We start from the raw sequence: 26,219 nt of genomic DNA, 5'->3' as shown, positions 1-26,219 counted from the left end.
TTAAATACAAAATTAAACAGTAAGAACTCATGACAGTATTTGGACTTTGTTTTTATTTACTCTTTGTATTAATGTTTGACTGTTAGCTTGTGCATTTTAGCCAAAATCTTTTAACTGTTTTTTGAACTGTTTTATAGATTTTAACTGGCTGATTTTAAAGGATATTTGTTAAGAATAATCTTTCTTGCAATCTTGGCCTTGCAACTGTTGCTGTTCATATATGTTGTACAACATATTGTAATACATTTCATTTTGGCTACATCTGAAACATTGTCTTCTCTTGGATTGAAGAACAATTGTGCTCACCATTTGATTTTAAAATAACTTTTACATAATTACCCCTACATTACATTTCTGCTATATCCTACATATCACAACAAAACAACTGCCACTTCCTGTTCCCAGTATCCATGGATGTGCTTCCCTGTGGCCCTTTTGCTAAGCAACATAACACATTCTACACCCGTCATCCAGCTAACTGTAGTAAATCTGCAACATCAAACTCATGCAAGATTGCTAAGAAGGGATTTTAGCTTTTAACTTGTGTATTGTGTAAACACATATTTCTTATTTAACCTATGCATTTCTTTATCATTCTCTCTCCCTCTCTCTCTGGCTTTTTCTTTCTCGTCCTCACTTCAGCTCTCACATTCACCCTCAGTCCTCTCTTCTCTGCAGCACAAAGAGGAGCAACATTCACATCAAGCTGATTCAGCTGACAGTGATCCAGAGCCATCATGGGGCGCTGTAAAGTAAAGTTCCGCACCATGATTTTCCTGGTGATCCTGCAGGGGGCAGCAGTGGTGCTCTTCTCTGGCTGGTACATGACGCTCAGTCCCCCCAGCTTTACGCCCTCCAACAGCAAATCCCATGTTCTGCTGCTGTCGACGTTCCGATCAGGTTCATCCTTCCTGGGTCATGTGTTCAATCAGCACCCGTCTGTGTTTTACCTCTTCGAGCCCGCTTGGCATGTGTGGACCAGTCTGCGTACACTGAGTGCGCAGATGCTCCAGATGGCCGTGAGCGATTTATTACAGAGTGTGTTCCAGTGTGACTTCTCGACGATGGAGGCCTACCTGCCGCAGAAGCCCAGGATGGCCAGCATGTTTATGTGGGCTGTGAGTCGAGCCCTGTGCTCACCACCAGCCTGTCCTCTCACGCCTCGTGGCAACTTTAGCGACCCCTCTCGTTGCTTTCAGGCTTGTAATGCTCCGGGCCTGCAGGGGGTGCAGGAAGCCTGCAGCACATACAGCCACGTGGTGTTGAAGGTAGTTCGAGTTCTTGAGCTGGAGTCTCTTTATCCGCTCTTCCGAGACCCAAACTTGGATCTCCGCATCATTCACCTGGTGCGAGACCCCCGGGCTGTTATGCGCTCTAGAGAAGGAGCAGCGAATGCCTTGATAAGCGATAATGCCATTGTGTTGGAGCAAAGAAGCATACCAGAAGCCGAGGTGCAGTATCAAGTCCTGCAGGAGATCTGCCTCAGCCATATGCGCATCAATGAGAGGGCCATCCTGAAGCCCCCTCCTTTCCTAAAAGGCCGCTACAAAATGGTCCGCTATGAGGACGTTGTCCGCAACCCGATTGAGGAGATAAATGATATGTATGAGTTTGTAGGTCTGGAGATGAGCACACAGTTGAAGGAATGGATCTACAAGTTTACCCACGGGAAAGGCAGAGGCACCCACTTTATACTTTCGCCTCGAAATGCAACTGAAGTCTCCCAGGCTTGGCGTAGCACTCTGTCGCATGACAAGGTCGAACAAGTCCAGGAAGTGTGTGAAGGGGCCATGTCACTGCTCGGGTACAGGATGGTTCAGAGTGAAGAGGAACAGAAGAGCCTGGACATAGACCTTCTTTGTGACAAATACAAAGGTTGTACATAACTCTGATTTCTCTTAATCAAATCTGATTTGGCTTTTCAGTAAAACACTTAAACAATTATTTCCTTTTATGCAGTTTAACCCCAAACTAAACTCATTTATCAGCCCACATGAGCCTAACTTTTTCATCTGTAAGAAACAGAATTTATATGATGTATGAGATCAATTGAAGTGTGACTGTTGGACATTAAAACATTTTCCAGCTGACTACTTGAACTAATAATTTATTCAGATGAAGGATTTCAGTCAGCTAGTGAGCTAAAGTTAGCAACTTGGATTGAAGCCCCCCAATCCCCTCCACAGAGCATTGGAGATATGCCGATTTTTATATTGAAACTGCTTTATTTAGTGGTTTTACTCTTTTTTATCTTTGGGTCTGTTTGCGTGGAAGAGAAAATAATTCTTTCTAAGGTTAAGGGACTCTAAAGGGTCATTTTGAGACTTGCAAAGTTTTGGCAAAACCAAGTCTTTATGTATAGAAACCAAAAGGTTAAAGGTAAGTACATTGCTGTGAGCAAACACAGAAAGCATCATGTTACAAAGGTAAACCTGTTTAATAGCTTTCCACTTTGTGTTCACAGTATCTTAATCATGTGGGCTCATTTTGGTGATAGAAGTGCTCTCGCCTACTCAAGAGCCTGGGTTCTTCAATTCTCCTCCAGAAAAAAATCATACTATATAAGCACTAGAATTACCGGAACATTTTGAACATTACCATGTCACATTGTTTATGGTTATGGTTGGGTTTTTTGGCTTCATCAGACACATTGTAATGAAAGTGTTTCTGCACAGATTATTTATCAGCTGATCAGTTTACAACTGAAGAAACAATGCATTCAGTAAGAAATGTTTACTGGGACGACAGGTACCTTCTTATATTGAATATTAGATTGAATTTAATGTTCCCTGAGTACACTGTGTTCTCTCTCTGGGTGTGTATAAGGTTGTGTATCTTTTTACTTTGAGAGAAGAAGGGCAGAGTGGTTCTGTGGATGATATAGATTGTTATATTGCTAGCTTGGAAAAAGTTGTCAGTGATTTGATGAAGTGAACAATGGCCACGTGTCCCTGTGCAATGTGAGAGGTATGATTTCTGTTCTGTTTTACCACCTGTCTGTCACGTCTGCTGTGTGAAGAGCTTGTTGATAATGTTGGAGCCTTAAAGAGCTACATGGCACTAATGGCAGCAATAAAGATTCACATGTAACATTTGGCTGGTTTTATTATACTGCCTTTAACTGAGAGCTACATGTGGAGTCACAACATCTGTAAAAAGAGGACAAGATCATCTCAGTGGTGCATCACCTGTGTTTGGCTGAGTCCACTAATGTATGTCCAGAGTGACTTCTCCACTTAATATTTAACATTATTTTTAATTGTTGTATTAGGTACAAATAATGTTTAAATAACCACATCTCCCCATCAGCCAAATAATTCATGTAAAATTACATAATTAAAATTAATTAACATAAAATTACAAACATAAATTATAATGTTTTAATGTTATATTGTGCTGTTCTTATAGAATATGATGCAAACTATCTGATAAATAGCATCTCTACCTAAAATTCAAAAGTTTCTTACGTGTTGGTGTATCATTGAAAATGATAATTAGGAGAATTTTTCTTCTTCTTCTGAACGAGCACTATTATCTTGTTCCTGGTTTGTCTGTTAAGACTGATGAGAAAAGGTTGGAGTTTTTGTCCAATCTTATCATGGAATAATTATACTGGTTTATCAGCCAACGAAAGAAGTGACGAACAAAATAATTATAAAATTCCTAATTTCAGTGATTAATAATCCGACAAAGGTCATTTCTCTTCATGAACATTAAAGCTCCTGTGAGGAACTTTCGGTTAGTGTTGATTTTGGCGCCCCCTGTGGACGAAGCTGTACCTCTTATCTCTTTGCTGATTTTGTCCTGTACATGCTTAAGTGGTGTTTTTTTACAAAAAATCTCATCCTGCTTTCTTTAACAGTCATACAGTTACTCAATTTAAAAGTTTGCCCTTGGAAATGTAAACAAAAGCATCGTTCAGCTAATCGCTTCGTCTGACACCTACACCCCCCCCCCCCCCCCAACCAGCAGTTTCAGGCATTAAAAATAACTATGACGGTCTGGTTTGCTTTTATGGGTCTAATCAGAATTAATTTCAGTCTGTTTCATAACTCCTCATAGGAGCTTTAAATGTGTAGATGTAGGTGTAACCCACATTAATTTCACCACCAACTAAATGGGTAATCTACTCTTGCAGTACTTAATTTTTGCCATGGGGAGGCGCTCTGAGTATGATTTAGATTTAGCCTTCTCCCTCAAAAAGAAAGAGAGAAGAAGAAAAACTCCTATCTCGTATTCCCTGTTTTTTGAACTGAATTAATGTTTTGGATTTATTTTTATTTCGCGTTTATCGAAGTATACTTCTGATGAGTAGCTAGTGCAGCTTGCTAACAGTTAGCATGCCGTCTGTGGGAATACGGCTAGGAGAGAACTTTAATTAATTCTGCCTAAAGTATACATCATTGTTAAGTACCCCCGCCTCTTTCTTGTGCTTTCTCCTCCTCCCTGCAGGTGCAGCTGGTCGGCTGATCAGCTGGTGGTGTATTTAAGTAGGAGGAGGTCTTGCTTTCTCTGTTCACCTGGCTGTTCCTGCCTGTTGGTGCTTTGGCACAATTTGTGTTTCTTTCTTTAATGGAGGCAGGAGGAAGGGTAGCTTTTCGTGGTTTTGCTTATTAGCTATGGAATTATTTGTTTATTAGTTAGATAAGGTTGTTCTGGGTCCGTCGGCCAACTGCGTGGTTGGCCCAGGCTTCCTTTTTCGTTTTGTTTTCAGCCTTAACAGACTCCAGTCTCCTTTATTAGTTTGCATTTCATAGTTTTTGTTAATAAACATTTTCATTTGTTTGGCAACTTGGTACGCATATTCTTCTTTTCATATGCTACAATATGAAAATGCAAGCCAAGGTTAATGCAGTCGTAACAATCATAAGTAACAAAAACCAATCGGAGATAAAAGTAAGAGAGAGAGGGTTATTTTCTTGGTAAAAGAAATGTGAATGTTATTGTGACTATATGTTTGTTATGGAGATAAAGTTTTAGCTGAAGTTCGGGGGCAGGACGACACCTCAATCACTCATTTCCTGTCATGTGCCTATGTAACACTTTGGCTATATAGATACTTTTTGATACTTTTTTTACCTTTTGATTCTATTTTGCTGTATGCAGATTGTTTTTTTATGTTCTTGGATCTTGATGGAGCCAGTGAGCCCCAGTCATCCCAGCACTGTGTGGAGCTGCGTGTGGACTAGCATCCAGGCTTCTTCATTCCTCCACCAGGATACAGATAAAAGCTCAATGCTTAAAGCCTATAGATATGCACTACACGGGTAGTAGACTGAAAGACAATCGACTGAAAGACATAAGATAGAACGTGTCCAATTGAGGGAAAAATACTGGTATACCTTTGGGTTTGGGATTTTTTATTTTAGTTTGTTATTTTCCATATTTAGTGTTTTTTTATGCCGTGGTTCTTTGTCAAAATAAAGAGCTAGTTGTGTTTGGCAAACTGAGAACATAAGCCTCATAAGTGGCTCATTCACCCCCAGAGCAACCTGAGAAAAAGTATCTTGAACCAACACTTTAAATCAAACGTGTTACATTTCAATTTGTGGTGAGCAAGCCCAGGAGTGGTTTAGGCACGGACAGTCTACTTCCACCAGCTTCCGATTTCTTAAAGCAGCTTGGTTCGTCAGCTCATCCCAGAGATTATGTAAAGTTGTTGGATTCTGCTCATGGCCTGGTGGAGGACAGTGAGGAGATATTCGCCAAGTTCCTGAACACCAACCAAAACAAAGGTGAGAGGCCATCTGAATACCTGCCGAGGCTTCAGGTCCTGCTCAGCACAGATGTGAAGAGAAATGGAGTGGAAAAAGTCTAATGCAATCCGTCATCTTTAAAACAGTTCAGACGTGGCTGCTGGGATAACACCCTTGTCTTACAGCTAGAGCTCAAAAGTGATGACAAACCACCTGATTTTGCAGACCTGTTGTTGCAGCTCCGTATAGAGGAAGATAGACGAGCCACCAAAACTGGATCGCATGCATCACCATTTTGGAATTGTTTTGGGGGGGATTTCAAATGTGAGTCACCAATTCCTGAGAACTGTGCCTATGCTTCACTTATCAGACACCTGCATAGCATTCACAAAGACATGGCAAAGAAAAATGGTGAAGTAGGGAGAGTCAAACTGCAGTGCAAGAGGGGCAAAGTCATACCAGCCTTGTGCGGCTACATAATGTCAAGTCCACATCAGACTTCATTCAAAGTCCCCATCCTTCTCAAAAATGAGACCATACACTACATACAGAAAGCTAAAGAATGCCACAAGGAGTGACCAATGCTCCTAGCACTTTTCAGAGGGTCATGGAAAAATGTATTGGCTACATGAATCTGACAAAAGTCATTGTCTTCCTTGATGACCTTATTGTGTTTTTTCCGACACTCTTGAGGAACATGAGGAGCGGCTCGTGAGAGTTTTGAACAGGGGAAAGAATTAAAACTCAAAGGAAGGAATAAAAACTGACCCAGGAAAGATAGAAGCACCCACGGCCATAACTGTTAAATGTTGTTTCCTTGACCTTGAAATGTGCAGCTCTGTGTCTCCTCCTCATGCAGTACGTGGGTGTGTATATGTAAGAACATGTCTGTGGGCATGTCTAGGTGGGATGCTGAGGCAGGTGCTGACTCTCATTGGTCGGCTTAGAAGAGACTGCTCCTGATGGATTGGCTGCTGCTGGAGGCTGCTGCCGCTGGATTGGACAATCAGTGGAATCACAGCTTTTAAATTCCAGCTGACTGCAGCCTTCTCTCCCCTTCTCCTTGTGTTTGACAATCAGAACTGTGTACTGTGTGTAGTATCTTGGGTAGGCCTTTATTCTATGTTGTGTGGATTAGATTAAAGAAGAAGAATTGCTGAGGGTTGTACATTTTGTAAATGGGTCACTGTAAATAATAATAATAATATTAATTTTATTTATAAAGCACTTTTCAAGCTTCAAGTGCTTTCCAGGTTAAAAGATTTGTATAAATAAATTCTTGAATGTATGAAAAATAAAGTGCATAGAAAGTACATAAATGATTAGACTACGGCAAGCGCAATGACAACAACATTTACATAAAACACAATAAAATGGTAGGTAATATAGAGCACTGTAAAGCAGTTAATGTAGCAGTGAGAAGCACTTTTTGTTTGTTCCTTATTTCGCATGTTTCAGTTAGGAGTTCAGGTAAGTATTTTTCTGTTCAGCTCATTTTTGTTTGTTGTTTTGGGCACTGCTCACTCTGAAGCCAATTAAACTCCTGTTTGAATCTGAATTTTACTGTGCTGCTGTTTTTTCTTGGGAGTGGGAAGAGTGGGGTCGCTCATCATGTTGTGTCTAGGTTTCCCCTAGACCGGGGACATAACAGATAAGATTTGAAAGTGAGAGAATCAGTCTTAGACGTTGGAGACCATGTCCTTGTCAAAACCTGAGTGGAGAACAAAGACTGAATAAAAACTTACCTGTGTATGTACAAAATGATCCTGAGGAAGACTTACTGGTCGGTGCTGTTCAGGAGGAAAGGGAACCAGGGGTCAGAAGGTCAACAAGAGACGGGACATAGCCTGACAGACTATCATACAAGTCACTAGAGAATCCCTTAACTTTAGTGATGCACTCTATACTAAGTAGTCTTGACCAAGTGTGTTCTAGATTTATCTAAAGAACTTGAGTCAACACCTTCCACAGACATTGGTCAGAAAATTAATGTTTAAGTTGTGCATGTAGGGACACATACAGATTCAGAACTAAATGGGCAATCTACACTTGCAGTACTTAGCTTTCGCCATGGGGAGGCGCTCTGACTTTGATTTAGATCAGTGATCTTCACTATTTTTTCCATGAGAGCCACACTGACAAGACAAAGTCCATAGGAGAGCCACAATGACCGCACAAGAAAGTTGAAAATCTCCTGGTGCTCATTCACATCACTGAATCTGGATTCAAATTCCCAAAGGTGTATCAATTGAAACGAGGTTGTTTTAATCATACAGTCTCCAAGTCTACTGGTAAGAGGAAGTAAAAAAAAAAAATGTGACAAACATCTTTCAATTAACATTTATTTTACCATTTACATTCCACGTTTCAATATACCCCAAACTGCAAAAGAGAGCAACACTTCTGGCAGCTTTAACTGTCATTATTTTTAATTTGGTTAACAGAAATATTTATAATACAGTGGTTAGTAGTGGTTAAATTACCAGAAATTAAACATGCCCTGAAATGTTGCCTTCAATGTGCAATTGCTAAAACATGGAGAACATTTTAAATAGCCAACACATGCAGAAAATATGAAATGTAATTTATTTATTTTTTGTTTTGTATGGTGGTAAATAATATCAGGTGTTTGAGATTTACTCAATTTAAACAAGTTTAATCGTTGAAATGTCCCAGCATGCTACTTTATTCTTTACCAGGGTGTCTCCCACTTTCCATATTACCCTTGAAACAGTGATAAATAACTTTTTAATGACATAAAACTGAATAATCGATTACAATATTTCCAACAACTTTTCTCCTCCTCCCCGCCTCTGGATGGTTTCTCCCTTTAAGATCGTTGACATTTCCCGCAGATACAATCGTCTCTCGCATTCGCTGATATGGTAACAAGCTAAGTCAACCATAATTGGCCAGACCATAAACGGAAACGTAGTCGCTCTACTTTCAAATTAAAAGCACAAAATGTAACCGGCTATCATTACAATATGCACCTAAATGTTCGCCTCTGTAATCCTATGACTAAAGATTCATGGGGTTCTCTTGTTCACCTAAACAAGGTTTGGTTGAAGTTGGAGCAGCCTACAGCATAGACTATGTACGAAGAGGATGTAGCCTCTGTGACATATTGGTTGATTAAAGCTTGGATATTGGCATTCTGGCCATCTTTAGTTTTTTGGAGCCAGAGAGGACCATAAAGTAGGGGTTGGTTATGAAATGTTTCAACTTCAGGTCAACAAGTGGTAGCAACATGTCAAACAAAGATAGCCACGTCTACCTTACTTTATCGTCTACTTTTTCTTTACATGGGACCACAATTTACAAAAACAACATCCTCCTGAATTAAAGAAGACTTGAAACCCAGGGGGTATAGTCCATGAATCCATTAGGCAAATTAATCAAGTGATAAGCGGGGTCATTTTGTCTTCTCAACAATGAGACTTTTTTTTGCAACCAGTCCAGGAGCTCCCTGCTGGCTATGAGAAAGAACGCAGGATTAAGTCACTTGCACATTTGCTTAAGACGCTACATCCACCTTTAACATACAGTCCAGGGTTTAACCAAAGTGAAAGATAGGTGTAGTACTGTTAATGGAAGGAAAAAAATCACAGTCTGCTTCATGTGCTAAACAAAACAGTATCCTAATTTGGTTAAGAATGTTACGAAAATTTAGGGAATAAAAAAAACATCGTCATCAACCAAAAATTTATTCAAATTGTAAAAATCAATGAATTAATAAAAAATTGCAACTGTTGATTAACAATGTTTTTTTGTTTTGATAGGTTTTATTTTTGAATCCTTGGACCGGAAGTGCATAGTTAAATATGGCGACTTTGACGGTGTTGTGATAACGAGGTGCAGCTGCGGTAGTTGAAGAGAGGTAGACGTGAAAAAAAAAAAAAAAAAAAAAAGGACAGGAGACTGGGCCGAACAGCGGACGCGGACATCGTTAATGGCCTCGGTGTGTGCGGAGTGAAGGATGGGCTCCATGGTATCGCTGCCATGGCCAGATCCACCAACAGAAGTGCCGAGGACGGGGACTCACGGGTAACCGCCCCCACGGACCGCGGAGAGGCGCGGGACCTGGCCGAGCCCCGGGAGCTGTCTCTGGAGGAGGTGCTGAAGTCTTACGAGCAGCCCATCAACGAGGAGCAGGCATGGGCGGTGTGCTACCAGTGCTGCAGCGGGCTAAGGGTGCCCCGCCCGCCGGCCGTGAGAGTCAGCCGGGTGAAGGACCCGTCCTCCATCCTCCTGCAAAAGGATGGAACTGTGACATTAAAGCAGGAGCCCCGAAACAACGGTAGGACAGCTGTCCGTTAATGTCCCAAACTTCCACCCGCTCTGTCGCATGTTTCTAATATGTCTGACACAGAACCCGATTATAAAAAAGTTCATTCGGATAATGTGTCTGTTGTGCAGAGTAAGTTGACTACAATAGTTTAACAAAACATTGCGTTTTGATTTTTAAAAGGCAATTTTCAATTCGGCGTAAATTTATGTCCACAAATCAACACTGTTTTTGTAAAATCTCAGATTTTTTCAACTAGTTTGCCTGATTCCTGCTATCTTTCTCCGGCACACTACTCCGCGGTAGACGGCATCTATACGTTTGGAACCAATATTAATGTTAAAGGTTTTACTAAATTACACCCTCTTAGCTAACTATTTCAAGGCGGAATGTCCGATACTCTACCGGGGTTTCATAAAAATGTATTAAATAGTTTTATGTCCAGTGGAAACACGAAGCTAAAAACATTGTTGCATAAAATCATCGAATTTCAGACGGAGTTTGGTATGCAGGAACATCCTGTTCACAGAAGAGAGAAACGACCGCCTTAATGCTATCTTGTCCTGATTCCAAATAACACGATATTCCGCCCTATTTGATCTTTAGTTATTGTATTTGAAAATTTGTGGAACCATAGACTACCCTTCCAAAACCCATAACTGTATGAATTCGCACAGCTTAGTCTTTATTTTGTCGCACTCCCCATGCCAACAGGGATGACTTGTATTTGCCGGTAAATGATTAATTATTCAGAGAGCACAGCTTCTTCCTTGCATCCCCTCTTGCAGAGACTGTTTTGGAGACTTCAAAGGGTGCACGGAAGCCCAAAGGATTATGCAAGTTCTTGTTGTTTCCCCACTGAATGGAGCCTGCACCTGCATAATATACTACTGGATGTGATGTATTTATGTTCTCACTGTGGGCTGGGCCTAATAAAAAAAGTCTCACCAGCACACAAGCAACTTCAGGCCAAACTTAATTTGAAAAAGGTTTTAATTTGGGCTATATACTTACAAGTCTATGGTGAACTTGCTACTTTGAGACCTCTGACAGCCACTTTGAATGAATCCAATAAACCATATAGCACTTGTTTGACCGTTTTCCCGAAGTCCTAGCGAAGTCAAAGGTGTTAAGTCTTATTCTTGACTATTTCTACCGTACCATGCTGTAAAGCAACATACAGCCAGGACATTTAGATCTACCTTGGCTTATTCCTCGCCAAAGGGCCATGGAAGGCCTAATAAACATTTATTTAAAAAGCAGATTTGTCAGAACAAGTCCCTGCTCTTGTCCAAAAGTCCTCCAAAAAAAGCAGCTTTTGTACTGCTGTTCACCTGTTAAAAAACAGGGCAAATGTACAGTTTGTCTCCAGGCGATGCTTGATGCTTTTCACTTGGCAACACAATGGCATCTATCTTAAAGCATTATGTGTTTGTCTGTTGGTTTGTAAAATTAAAGCTATTAAATTTAAGTCTCAGACTTAATATTCCATAACAGTTAAGCTGATTTTAAAAGGTCACATACTGTCTACACAGTGAGGAAGTAACAGTGGAGAGATTGTAAAAATTGCCTTTGTTTTCTGCACAGTCAGACTAAAGTGCCATTAAAGTGTTCCTCATTTAGCTTGGGACCCATTGGACCGCCCTCATGGACCAAAGGGGGACTACTTAAGATCCTGGTGAACAAAGTTGACCATTTAATCGCTACAAACACTTCACTGCGCTCATTATTTCTCAGCTCTCACTCAGGACGTGTTTAGCTCTCATTAACAGGCCTGTTTATCCTGGTAGACTGTGTGGGGTTGCGCTCTGCTGATCCATAAGTAAACACAGTCTTTATCAAGAAGCAGTGGAACAAATCCCTTAACCAGCATCAAGTGACTCTATTACAGTGAGTCTGTGTACATTATTAATGCAGCTAGAAGACCATTTACATTCTGTAAGTGGCTGAAGTCATCCCAAAACATCATCAGTTTGAGACAGCCGGGCTACAGAGGGGACAGCTACTAAACAATAACCTGAGGACCATGCAGGCCTCGTTGTTATACAGACTATATTGATTGATTTGTTTGACCTTTGACTCATCAATGCTAATGTAGGATCACAACACCTGCCACTGGGCCTTCTTTTACATAAGTGAAATTAAAGTTATGAATAATGAGAGAGCGCTCAAGTACAGAAGCCCTTAGGGGACATGCATTCATACGTTTTATTTACTCAGCACCACCAAAACGTCAGAAGTTCATAACTTGTATCCCCAGAGTTGTAAAAGCACAAAACAAACATAGAAGTACGTTTATCTTACGTCATTAGTGTGGGCAATGGCAGCGTGGCATATCCTGGTCTGTAATCTCACAGTGACCAGCCTGTTGTTTTCTACGGAAGCCCTGAGCACACATGCATCCATACATTTTATTTATTCTGTTTTCCGAGATAACGAGTTATTTCTGGTCGTTTTCTCGAGATCTCGACTTATTTTGCTCGGGGAAAACAAAGCTGGCTTTACCATTATAACGGATTCATTTTGCCCATTATCTCGAGATAACAAAGCTCATTTTGTTGTTGATAACGGGATAATTTTCCGGCGATCTAGAAAACAAAACAGGCTGCTCACTGTGATATTACAGACCAGGACATGCCATGCTGCCATTGCCCACACAAATGAGTTAAGTTAAGCCTGTTTCTATGATTGTTTGGCGCTTTAACAACTCTGTTATGATCTTCTGACATTATGGTGGTGCCGCGTTTCTTATCTCGTAACGTGATAAATAAGTCGAGATGTCGAGAAAACGACTCGTTATCACAGGAAAATAGAGTAAATATAATGTATGGATGCATGTCCACTAAGGGCTTCCGTAGTTTTGTTTTCTAGATTGCCGGAAAATTAACACGGCTTGTTTTCTTATAATAATGGGCCGAATTAATTATAATGGGAAAACCAGCTTTGTTAACGGCAGACAACGGCAAAAAAATGACCAGAAATAACTCGTTATCACAGGAAAACAGAGTAAATAAAATGTATGGATGCAGGTCCGCTAAGGGCTTCCATACTCAAGTACACTTAACACGATAAAAGTGGTCATAGAAAACCTGATATAAACATAAAACACACATCAAGAGCGATCAACTGTGAGATTGATCATTAGATCAGAAGAAAATCTATTGCCAACTATTTTGTGAAAATTTTACAAGCAAAAATGTGAAACATCTTCTCTTTCCAGCATCTAAAATCTGGGTTTTACTGCTTCTCTTTGTCATTTGATGGTAAATGAAGAGTCTTGTAACGGTGTTTTGACAAAATAAGCGTCCATTTGGGCTCTGAGAAATCGTGATGAGCTTTTTCAAACATGGACAGACAGGTGCAGATATTGAGAAGGGGAGGGGAGGTGGTTCGAGCAGATCAGTGAGGTGGGAAGGGGCCTCGTTAGCAAGAGCTTTATGAGTGAAGAGAAGGGTTTTAACTTGGATCTGTTGTGGGACAGGGAGAGAGGAGAGATTCAAGAGGACACAGATTTCCAGGCAGCAGAGTTCTAATTATACTAAAGGTTATTCAGGACTTTTAAAGATGTGCTATAAAGAAGGATGTTGCAGTCTTCCTCTCTGGATGTGAGGAGTTAATGGGTCAAAGTTTTTCAAAAGTATGGCAAAGGATAAAGGACAAAATTAAGACTATTGAGAGGCCGAAGGAGGCTATATGGATATGTTTGTGCACATGCACGTTCTAAGCAGCAATACTGTACATAAATTGTCAGCAAAGGAAAGAGGAAATACTATGTTGGTAACCACAAATAGACTAATTTAAAGAATCTAGATCAATAATACGTGTCGACAGTTGGTGGCTGTAAAGCAACGCATTTGGCTCCAATCCGCCAATAAAATACAACTGAAGAAAATGACCAGCCAAGGCAATTCTAATGTAGCTAGCTTCAGCGTGGTAGTCGCCAGCCTTGGAAGCTTATGACCAGCCTAGCCAGTAGCCGATCCAGTGGGTTGCTAGCTTCAGCGTGGTAGTCGCCAGCCTTGGAAGCTTATGACCAGCCTAACCAGTAGCCGATCCAGTGGGTTGCTAGCTTCAGCGTGCTAATCGCCAGCCTCGGAAGATAATGACCAGCCTAGCCACTAGCCGATCCAGTGGGTTGCTAGCTTCGGCGTGCTAGTCGCCAGCCTCGGAAGATAATGACCAGCCTAGCTAGTAGCCGATCCAGTGGGTTGCTAGCTTCAGCGTGCTATTCACCAGCCTCGGAAGATAATAACCAGCCTAGCTAGTAGTCGATCCAGTGGGTTGCTAGCTTCGGCGTGCTATTCACCAGCCTCGGAAGATAATGACCAGCCTAGCCAGTGGCCGATCCAGTGGGTTGCTAGCTTCGGCATGCTAGTCGCCACCCTCGGAAGATAATGACCGGCCTATCCAGTAGACGATCCAATGGGTTGCTGGCTTCGGCGTGCTAGTCGCCACCCTCGGAAGCTAATGACCAGCCTAGCCAGTTGCTGATCCAATGGGTTGCTATGTTAGACGCATGACTTGCCACCCTGGTCGAATGAATAGGCGGCTTCTCATTTACCACTGCCGGCCTCTCAGTTACCAGCGCTGCCTTATCATTGGCCAGATCAGTAGCTGGCTCCGGCAAGGATATAGCCTCCTTCGGCCCCTCAATAGTCTTAATTTTGTCCTTTATCCTGCGCCATATAAAAGGAGAGTTATGGATGGAGACTTGCTATGATTTTTAACATGATGATGATTTTGATGATGATGACTTTAAACCAATCAAAAGCTGGTTTGAAGTCAGTCAATCACAAGAAAAACAAGTGAGCTATTTAGCACCATCTCTAAACTGCCTTCGAATAACAGTCTGACTGAGTGTTTGTGCGTGTACCTGCTACTCCTTCCTGTGCATATAAATACCTGAATAGAGTCTGTTGTAACATCAGTATTCACAGCAGGTAACCTGGCAGTCTAAACTCACTGTCTATTTCCTGTGTCTTAACTTCATCAGGTTGTACATCAGTCTGCAAAGGAGGAGGAAGTTAATGTGAATCCAAATATAACCTGGCTCTGAAGCTGCTCTACACAGCGGTTTAATGTAAACTTACACCTGATGTATGAGCCTGAGTCACTGCTACAGAGACACACACATCTCCTCCCCTCTGACACGCTGCATTCTGATTACCAAATGAAATTTTGCTGTCTGCTACAAACAGGAAGTGAGGAAATAAAAGCTGCAATGAGAGACAGCTGATCCCACAAACATTTCTGTTTTCATGTCCTCAACTTTAGTGTCCTTGGTACGAAACACGACAGACCGTCCCTGCTGGAGAACATGGGTGCGTGTGTGCAGATTACTGACGTCACTGACATCATCTGTCAGTGACTATCTGGCCCGCTCCCTCCACAGAGAGACCAAATTGTCGTACAAACTGACTCACGGTACAGCAGTAAGCTCTTGCAAAACATAAATGTTTTTATCTGGCTACATAAGATGTGTTCAGGAGCCAGCTGTCATCAGGCACACACGATGCACAATGTTTGTTTACATAGTTTTGCAGTTTTAGTGGAGGATCTGTGTTTGGAAACTTCAGTAATAGCCAGAAAAGGTCTTGTTGTGTAGAAGCTAATGAATGAGCCACTTCTTGCTTGATTTAATACCTCAGTAGACATTTCCTAATGACTCTAAGGTCCTATAGCTGGTTTCAAGTCTTCTTTAAAACAGCAGGAGTTTCATTTTCTAAATTATTGTCCAATTTAGAGTAAAATCGAGAGATAAATCAGGGAATGCTTTTGCTCCCACAGCCACCTGAAAATGTCCTGTTCAGTGTTCGGTTGTACTCAAAGACACTCTGCATCTTATGGATACACTTTGCCATCCAGGATAGTGTGAGTGTTAGCTGATAGCTCATAGTTTGCTAACTCTCTTGCCCAAATATGGTCACTTCTGACGCCAAACAAACAGAATGGGGCCGGCCACCAAACTATTAAACTCGAGTCCAAACATTAGTCCACAAACCAATTATGTAATAGTCAGCCATAAAATAACTTTTCCTGAATGAAATAGTTAAAAATTCAATTATTAATTTAATTAAAGTTAAAGTACTAATTTTGAAGATTTTCATGTAAATAAATGTCTGTTAAGTCACTATCTATCGCCGAATGAGGTTGCTAGCTGACACAATGGTGATACAGCCTATGGCCTGCTGATGAAGCCTTTTCTTTTGCAGACTTGTTGACTGGCTGTCTGTGGTGACTTTTGCGGATAAAATCATAAGCAGAGCACAGTTAGTGATGCGTTTTCCATCACCCAGGAGTGGTTGGTCTGCCAGAGAGGGTAGGCGGAGCTAAGCGGCTGCTTTTCCGGTCTCTGCAAGTGTTGCGAGTAAACAGTAATCTACTATGGCTGAACAAACAAAGAAAAAATCGATGACTACAGATACAACTTCAAAAATTGAAGTGAAAATCCAAAGAAAAAGAAACAAATTCGATACTCAGATGATGCAAACATTCTAAAAAGGAAAGCGACCATCAGTGAGGAAAATCAAGAGTTACAACCGAAACCAATCGTGGACGTCACACATGCATGTCTGATATCTGGGAAGTGTGCTCCCGCAAGTACCGTTTATCGCCATAGGTGCCGCCAAAGAGAACGAAACTGAGATCTTCGAGGCTACCACTTTAAAAATTAAAACATTTATATTTTGATGAAAGTTAGCTTCAAATGTATTTGTAAATTATGAGCATGGTAAGATTGTTAGTTATAAAATGGCATTATTAATGCAATAGAATGAAGATAATTGCTGGAAAGTATGGTTTAAGAATCTATAAGTGCAGGCCAAGCACAGCTAGGGCAGATTCATCAGCTATTTGCTTTTTCCAGACCATAAATATCCGAACATACGAGATTTTAAAAATCCTCTGTTGCTCTCTACTATGTACCAAAACAAAATAAAAACACAATACTTTTGATTGTAACCTTTACATTTGTCCCATCCCTTAGAGGTGCAGTGTTGTTCCTATGTGAGTGAGCATCACTTTAAGCACAGTTCATGCAGCCTCATAATAGACTAATGTGGCTGGGTCTAATGTAAATCATACTGTCCCTCGTAAAAAACTGCAGTGTCCCATAATCCCACTGTGCTGAGCTGAGGCTGTGTTGGATCAGCGCGAGGTTCTATAAAGCTCCTGATTTGTCATCGATTCAACTTTGGCAATCCTCCTCCTGCATCGACTGGGCTGCGTCCTGATCTGTGCACACTAAACACACTGAGTAAGAGATGAGATAAGAAGAGCTCCAGATATGTGGTAATGAAGGTTAACAGTGATTCACTGAGTGCACTTGAGATCAGCAGGAAATCAAAGTCCAGTTACATATCGCTCCTCTCAGATAAAAACGCTTGCTCACCTAAATGTCAACTGCTTTTTTTTCCAGTGTGAAAGACAAAAAGCAAAACAACAAATTCCTTCCACACAGAGGGAGCTTTGATGTAAGGCAGGAACTCTCACAAGAACAAAAAATATGCAAGAAAATACAAACAATATACAGTATTCAATTTTAGCTTTATTTTTGTAAATGGGAAGTTTTCATTGCAGTGATTTATTTTCCCCCGACTAATGCCCTCCTGCAATAAATGCTCTCAATATGATTTGAAAGTTCAAAGGTCAACTCTGGCTTGACATGTAGGTGAAGGTGAGAGAGCTACACCCTGCCTGAAGTGTACTTTATGATAAAGGTATTTCAGTTGACAGCTGTAAATGAAAATGTTCTTCTTCCGTAATTTCTCGCTCTGCTCTCGCCAGTCCAGTCTCGCTCTCTGTCAATCTGTGGTCTCATTTAATGTAGTCTGTCAGACCTTATTACCATGGCAACAGATGGCAAAGTCCATCTTGGGAGCGTTTGCATGTAAGTGTGCGTGCAGACTTATTCCAGCTAAAGATTTTCCATCTCCAGCCTAAATAAAGTGTGTGTGACTTAAAGCTAATGAAAGAGAAGGAACACTGTGGCTGTGGAGGGTTGGGGCTGAGAGGCTGTCACAGCATTAAGTGATGGACAAGTTGCTACCAGGGCGACGTTAACAAATGTCTTCAGTTGTACTTAAAGACTCTAAGAAGTCAGGTGGTCATTCTTTGTTGAGTACATTTTGTGTAAAGCCCGTTTTTGGCTAGCAAAAATTACCATCCCAATTTTGACCTCACTTAGCATGAATTATGGATGCACCTTGTTGGCTAACTAGGCTAGCACTAGCATTAGCTAATAACTCATAATTAGTGGGCTGTGCAGCACAGCCCACAATGGCCCCCTCTATAGCGTAGCTATAGGGGTCCATTGTGGGCTGTGCGAAGCACAGCCCACTATTGTTATTGCTCGCGCCTCTTTTTTATTAGTGGGCTGTGCAGCACAGCCCACAATGGCCCCCTCTATAGCGTAGCTATAGGGGTCCATTGTGGGCTGTGCGAAGCACAGCCCACTATTGTTCTTCACTGCGCCTCTTTTTATTATTATTCTTCCTACCTAATTTTCGGTTTCTTTCTTGCCCCGCAGCTTTGAGCGCACACCAACAAAAAATACATCAAAACGTGCGGCTCGGTCTAACTCGCTATGCTATTATTTTTATCTCCAGAATATTAATTTTTCGCGTCGTAAGACGCGAAAAACTGGGAAAAAATTCCCATCTGGAATGAATGGGACGAGGTACAAAAAACCTCGAAAATCTGCGACGTTTTTCAAACATCTCCTGCTCTGGCCTACGTTCACCTAGAAACACCATTCAAACTTTAAAATGTAGGCACGGGTCTTGTCTATTTAAGTTGTATTTGAACTTTTTTCCTACCATGTTTCGTTTTTGAACGGTGACCCTTTAAAGATGGTGAGTTATTTTGGAAAAATTCAGGATTTATAATGGGTGTGTATTGCGGAATGTTCGTGCAGAGCTAACTGACAGAGTGCGGAGACTCAAAAAAAACTCTCAGAAATTCTCTCTCTCTCTCGCGACCCCAGCCACAAATTACACAGTAGAACTGTGATTTTTTCACAGAGTTGTAGCCACACTTGTCTTCTTTCTCCCAATGTGTCTACTTTATCAGTAGGATGTACGGTTTTTCATTTATCTGCCCCTAACCGACAAGAGTAGCTCTCAACTGCTCCATTTACTCCAATGTTAATCGGGAGGAGGATTTTCCAGGATTTTTGAAAGTGCACCTGTTTTTAACTCGCTCCTATTACCACATTTTAGAAGCTAGGACCACAAAAACTTATGTCTGTGTTCTTTAAGGCCTTTCTGGCTTGATGGTGAAGAAATTTTGACGATATCATGTTTGGTTTGGAAGAAATGGCAGTAGTTTGACGTCCTAAATGTGAGCCAGAAATCACGCTCAGATCAGCTGCCACAGACACCAGCTTTGGTCGTTGCTAGGGAGTAACGACAACCATCTCCGCGGCAACCGAGCTCAGCTGGGCCAATTAATTCTTCAGACTCCAAAAAACTCTCAGAAATTCTCTCTTTCCGTGACTCACCCCAGCCACAAATTACACAGTAGAACAGCGATTTTTCACAAAGTTGTAGCCACACTTGTCTTCTTTCTCCCAATCTGTCTACTTTATCAGTAGGACTTATGGTTTTTGATTTATCTGCCCCTAACCGACAAGAGTAGCGCTCAACTGCTCCATTCACTCCAATGTAAATCACACAGACAGACAGACTGCAGCAGAGTATGATCGTCCGGCGTCTGTGTCAAGTGCACAGATATCAGCCATCTCATTGGACAAATCACCTCGGATACAGATGACAGACAACACAGGAGGACTCTGATCGGACAGTTGTGTGTGTGTGGTTTTTTCTGCCATGATATAACCTTCTGCTCCGTGCTGATCGATCTCATTGGACAAATCACCTCGGATACAGATGACAGACAACACAGGAGGACTCTGATTGGACAGTTGTGTGTGTGTGGTTTTTCATATTTCACGTGTATGACAAGAGTCCCAGCCTGAACACAATTACATGAAAATATTTCCCATCAGGCCTAGCGCCCGCTACTGGAAACAGGAAGTGACATATTTTACTCTACAAGCCCCTCCTCCAGGGTGGTAAGACATGTTAACCTCAAATTCATGTCAGGAAACTCTTAAGACCTTGATTAAGGTCTGTGACAAAACTTGCTCAGGTTACAACAGAGGGCGTGACCCTGGTGGCGCGGCGCATATAACCTTCGCCATGATGCCTCGCCATGTCATTTAGGCTGCGATAACTCGCCTGTACTTCATCCTGTCTGCACCAAATTTCACATGCTTGATCAGAGTCCCACCCTGAACAGATCTACACACTCCTTTCCTCACCAATACTATAGCGCCACCCACTGGTGACAGCCTGTATCAACTCTCATATACATTGTCCAATCTCCACCAAATTTCACAAGTTTGATGAGGGTACCGCCCTGAACACATCTACATATACATTTCTCACTCATAGTCATAGCGCCACCTACTGGGCAGAGCCTGTATAAACTGTCATATACATTGTCCAATCTCCACCAAATTTCACAGGTTTGATGAGGGTACTGCCCTGAACACATCTACAGATACATTTTTCACTCATACTGATGGCGCCACCTACTGGGCAGAGCCTGTATCAACTCTCATATACATTGTCTGATTTGCTCAAAATTTCACAGGTTTCATGAGGGTACTGCCCTGAACACATCTGCATATTCATTTTTCACTCATAGTCACAGCGCCACCTACTGGTAAGAGCCAGTAGTAACTCTCATATACAATGTTCAATCAGCTTGAAATTTCCCATGTATGATTACAGTGTCGGACTGAACAGTTCTACAGAATCATTTTTCGCTCATACTCTTAGCGCCACCTACTGGCAAGAGCCAGTACTACCTGTTACATACAATGTTATATCAGCTTCAAATTTCACATGCATGATTATAGTCTCGGCCTGAACAGATCTCCATAGGAAATTTCCCAACAGGGGTTAGCAAAGCTATAGGCTATCCATAAGTACAGAATGTGTCTGTCTAGACTGTTAGCTAAATGTTATCATATGATCAATGTACGCACACAGACATGCAGCGCAGCACAGCCCACTCTCGCGATTTCCCAACGGGGAATTGTCTAGTTAGTGGGCTGTGCAGCACAGCCCACAATGGCCCCCTCTATAGCGTAGCTATAGGGGTCCATTGTGGGCTGTGCGAAGCACAGCCCACTATTGTTCTTCACTGCGCCTCTTTTTATTATTATTCTTCCTACCTAATTTTCGGTTTCTTTCTTGCCCCGCAGCTTTGAGCGCACACCAACAAAAAATACATCAAAACGTGCGGCTCGGTCTAACTCGCTATGCTATTATTTTTATCTCCAGAATATTAATTTTTCGCGTCGTAAGACGCGAAAAACTGGGAAAAAATTCCCATCTGGAATGAATGGGACGAGGTACAAAAAACCTCGAAAATCTGCGACGTTTTTCAAACATCTCCTGCTCTGGCCTACGTTCACCTAGAAACACCATTCAAACTTTAAAATGTAGGCACGGGTCTTGTCTATTTAAGTTGTATTTGAACTTTTTTCCTACCATGTTTCGTTTTTGAACGGTGACCCTTTAAAGATGGTGAGTTATTTTGGAAAAATTCAGGATTTATAATGGGTGTGTATTGCGGAATGTTCGTGCAGAGCTAACTGACAGAGTGCGGAGACTCAAAAAAAACTCTCAGAAATTCTCTCTCTCTCTCGCGACCCCAGCCACAAATTACACAGTAGAACTGTGATTTTTTCACAGAGTTGTAGCCACACTTGTCTTCTTTCTCCCAATGTGTCTACTTTATCAGTAGGATGTACGGTTTTTCATTTATCTGCCCCTAACCGACAAGAGTAGCTCTCAACTGCTCCATTTACTCCAATGTTAATCGGGAGGAGGATTTTCCAGGATTTTTGAAAGTGCACCTGTTTTTAACTCGCTCCTATTACCACATTTTAGAAGCTAGGACCACAAAAACTTATGTCTGTGTTCTTTAAGGCCTTTCTGGCTTGATGGTGAAGAAATTTTGACGATATCATGTTTGGTTTGGAAGAAATGGCAGTAGTTTGACGTCCTAAATGTGAGCCAGAAATCACGCTCAGATCAGCTGCCACAGACACCAGCTTTGGTCGTTGCTAGGGAGTAACGACAACCATCTCCGCGGCAACCGAGCTCAGCTGGGCCAATTAATTCTTCAGACTCCAAAAAACTCTCAGAAATTCTCTCTTTCCGTGACTCACCCCAGCCACAAATTACACAGTAGAACAGCGATTTTTCACAAAGTTGTAGCCACACTTGTCTTCTTTCTCCCAATCTGTCTACTTTATCAGTAGGACTTATGGTTTTTGATTTATCTGCCCCTAACCGACAAGAGTAGCGCTCAACTGCTCCATTCACTCCAATGTAAATCACACAGACAGACAGACTGCAGCAGAGTATGATCGTCCGGCGTCTGTGTCAAGTGCACAGATATCAGCCATCTCATTGGACAAATCACCTCGGATACAGATGACAGACAACACAGGAGGACTCTGATCGGACAGTTGTGTGTGTGTGGTTTTTTCTGCCATGATATAACCTTCTGCTCCGTGCTGATCGATCTCATTGGACAAATCACCTCGGATACAGATGACAGACAACACAGGAGGACTCTGATTGGACAGTTGTGTGTGTGTGGTTTTTCATATTTCACGTGTATGACAAGAGTCCCAGCCTGAACACAATTACATGAAAATATTTCCCATCAGGCCTAGCGCCCGCTACTGGAAACAGGAAGTGACATATTTTACTCTACAAGCCCCTCCTCCAGGGTGGTAAGACATGTTAACCTCAAATTCATGTCAGGAAACTCTTAAGACCTTGATTAAGGTCTGTGACAAAACTTGCTCAGGTTACAACAGAGGGCGTGACCCTGGTGGCGCGGCGCATATAACCTTCGCCATGATGCCTCGCCATGTCATTTAGGCTGCGATAACTCGCCTGTACTTCATCCTGTCTGCACCAAATTTCACATGCTTGATCAGAGTCCCACCCTGAACAGATCTACACACTCCTTTCCTCACCAATACTATAGCGCCACCCACTGGTGACAGCCTGTATCAACTCTCATATACATTGTCCAATCTCCACCAAATTTCACAAGTTTGATGAGGGTACCGCCCTGAACACATCTACATATACATTTCTCACTCATAGTCATAGCGCCACCTACTGGGCAGAGCCTGTATAAACTGTCATATACATTGTCCAATCTCCACCAAATTTCACAGGTTTGATGAGGGTACTGCCCTGAACACATCTACAGATACATTTTTCACTCATACTGATGGCGCCACCTACTGGGCAGAGCCTGTATCAACTCTCATATACATTGTCTGATTTGCTCAAAATTTCACAGGTTTCATGAGGGTACTGCCCTGAACACATCTGCATATTCATTTTTCACTCATAGTCACAGCGCCACCTACTGGTAAGAGCCAGTAGTAACTCTCATATACAATGTTCAATCAGCTTGAAATTTCCCATGTATGATTACAGTGTCGGACTGAACAGTTCTACAGAATCATTTTTCGCTCATACTCTTAGCGCCACCTACTGGCAAGAGCCAGTACTACCTGTTACATACAATGTTATATCAGCTTCAAATTTCACATGCATGATTATAGTCTCGGCCTGAACAGATCTCCATAGGAAATTTCCCAACAGGGGTTAGCAAAGCTATAGGCTATCCATAAGTACAGAATGTGTCTGTCTAGACTGTTAGCTAAATGTTATCATATGATCAATGTACGCACACAGACATGCAGCGCAGCACAGCCCACTCTCGCGATTTCCCAACGGGGAATTGTCTAGTTAGTGGGCTGTGCAGCACAGCCCACAATGGCCCCCTCTATAGCGTAGCTATAGGGGTCCATTGTGGGCTGTGCGAAGCACAGCCCACTATTGTTCTTCACTGCGCCTCTTTTTATTATTATTCTTCCTACCTAATTTTCGGTTTCTTTCTTGCCCCGCAGCTTTGAGCGCACACCAACAAAAAATACATCAAAACGTGCGGCTCGGTCTAACTCGCTATGCTATTATTTTTATCTCCAGAATATTAATTTTTCGCGTCGTAAGACGCGAAAAACTGGGAAAAAATTCCCATCTGGAATGAATGGGACGAGGTACAAAAAACCTCGAAAATCTGCGACGTTTTTCAAACATCTCCTGCTCTGGCCTACGTTCACCTAGAAACACCATTCAAACTTTAAAATGTAGGCACGGGTCTTGTCTATTTAAGTTGTATTTGAACTTTTTTCCTACCATGTTTCGTTTTTGAACGGTGACCCTTTAAAGATGGTGAGTTATTTTGGAAAAATTCAGGATTTATAATGGGTGTGTATTGCGGAATGTTCGTGCAGAGCTAACTGACAGAGTGCGGAGACTCAAAAAAAACTCTCAGAAATTCTCTCTCTCTCTCGCGACCCCAGCCACAAATTACACAGTAGAACTGTGATTTTTTCACAGAGTTGTAGCCACACTTGTCTTCTTTCTCCCAATGTGTCTACTTTATCAGTAGGATGTACGGTTTTTCATTTATCTGCCCCTAACCGACAAGAGTAGCTCTCAACTGCTCCATTTACTCCAATGTTAATCGGGAGGAGGATTTTCCAGGATTTTTGAAAGTGCACCTGTTTTTAACTCGCTCCTATTACCACATTTTAGAAGCTAGGACCACAAAAACTTATGTCTGTGTTCTTTAAGGCCTTTCTGGCTTGATGGTGAAGAAATTTTGACGATATCATGTTTGGTTTGGAAGAAATGGCAGTAGTTTGACGTCCTAAATGTGAGCCAGAAATCACGCTCAGATCAGCTGCCACAGACACCAGCTTTGGTCGTTGCTAGGGAGTAACGACAACCATCTCCGCGGCAACCGAGCTCAGCTGGGCCAATTAATTCTTCAGACTCCAAAAAACTCTCAGAAATTCTCTCTTTCCGTGACTCACCCCAGCCACAAATTACACAGTAGAACAGCGATTTTTCACAAAGTTGTAGCCACACTTGTCTTCTTTCTCCCAATCTGTCTACTTTATCAGTAGGACTTATGGTTTTTGATTTATCTGCCCCTAACCGACAAGAGTAGCGCTCAACTGCTCCATTCACTCCAATGTAAATCACACAGACAGACAGACTGCAGCAGAGTATGATCGTCCGGCGTCTGTGTCAAGTGCACAGATATCAGCCATCTCATTGGACAAATCACCTCGGATACAGATGACAGACAACACAGGAGGACTCTGATCGGACAGTTGTGTGTGTGTGGTTTTTTCTGCCATGATATAACCTTCTGCTCCGTGCTGATCGATCTCATTGGACAAATCACCTCGGATACAGATGACAGACAACACAGGAGGACTCTGATTGGACAGTTGTGTGTGTGTGGTTTTTCATATTTCACGTGTATGACAAGAGTCCCAGCCTGAACACAATTACATGAAAATATTTCCCATCAGGCCTAGCGCCCGCTACTGGAAACAGGAAGTGACATATTTTACTCTACAAGCCCCTCCTCCAGGGTGGTAAGACATGTTAACCTCAAATTCATGTCAGGAAACTCTTAAGACCTTGATTAAGGTCTGTGACAAAACTTGCTCAGGTTACAACAGAGGGCGTGACCCTGGTGGCGCGGCGCATATAACCTTCGCCATGATGCCTCGCCATGTCATTTAGGCTGCGATAACTCGCCTGTACTTCATCCTGTCTGCACCAAATTTCACATGCTTGATCAGAGTCCCACCCTGAACAGATCTACACACTCCTTTCCTCACCAATACTATAGCGCCACCCACTGGTGACAGCCTGTATCAACTCTCATATACATTGTCCAATCTCCACCAAATTTCACAAGTTTGATGAGGGTACCGCCCTGAACACATCTACATATACATTTCTCACTCATAGTCATAGCGCCACCTACTGGGCAGAGCCTGTATAAACTGTCATATACATTGTCCAATCTCCACCAAATTTCACAGGTTTGATGAGGGTACTGCCCTGAACACATCTACAGATACATTTTTCACTCATACTGATGGCGCCACCTACTGGGCAGAGCCTGTATCAACTCTCATATACATTGTCTGATTTGCTCAAAATTTCACAGGTTTCATGAGGGTACTGCCCTGAACACATCTGCATATTCATTTTTCACTCATAGTCACAGCGCCACCTACTGGTAAGAGCCAGTAGTAA

The 26,219-nt window shown here is 42.0% G+C and overlaps 2 protein-coding genes across 2 annotated transcripts in view; both read left to right on the top strand.

The window, feature by feature from the left end:
- Positions 1–737: 737 nt before the first annotated feature.
- Positions 738–1,886, top strand: LOC138612729 (carbohydrate sulfotransferase 6-like). Its single transcript, XM_069686134.1, has one exon. The coding sequence runs from the start codon at positions 738–740 to the stop codon at positions 1,884–1,886; it is 1,149 nt and encodes a 382-aa protein (XP_069542235.1).
- Positions 1,887–9,530: 7,644 nt separating this feature from the next.
- Positions 9,531–26,219, top strand: part of spire2 (spire-type actin nucleation factor 2) — a 92,669-nt gene continuing 75,980 nt past the window's right edge. The window contains exon 1 of the mRNA XM_069687126.1: positions 9,531–9,996. Coding sequence (XP_069543227.1) covers positions 9,699–9,996 — 298 coding nt within the window. The 5' untranslated portion in view covers positions 9,531–9,698. The remainder of the gene's footprint in view (positions 9,997–26,219) is intronic.

This window comes from Semicossyphus pulcher, unplaced genomic scaffold (assembly GCF_022749685.1).
Source record: "Semicossyphus pulcher isolate SPU_LCO1_2020_fin unplaced genomic scaffold, fSemPul1.0.p SCAF_8, whole genome shotgun sequence".
NCBI lineage: Eukaryota > Metazoa > Chordata > Actinopteri > Labriformes > Labridae > Semicossyphus > Semicossyphus pulcher.
Note: the sequence above shows the minus strand (reverse complement) of the source record. Positions and strands in the feature narration are given on the sequence as shown.

What these genes read in the sequence shown, in the direction of transcription:
- LOC138612729 (XM_069686134.1), top strand. Translation starts at nt 738, where the DNA reads ATGGGGCGCTGTAAAGTAAAGTTCCGCACCATGATTTTCCTGGTGATC.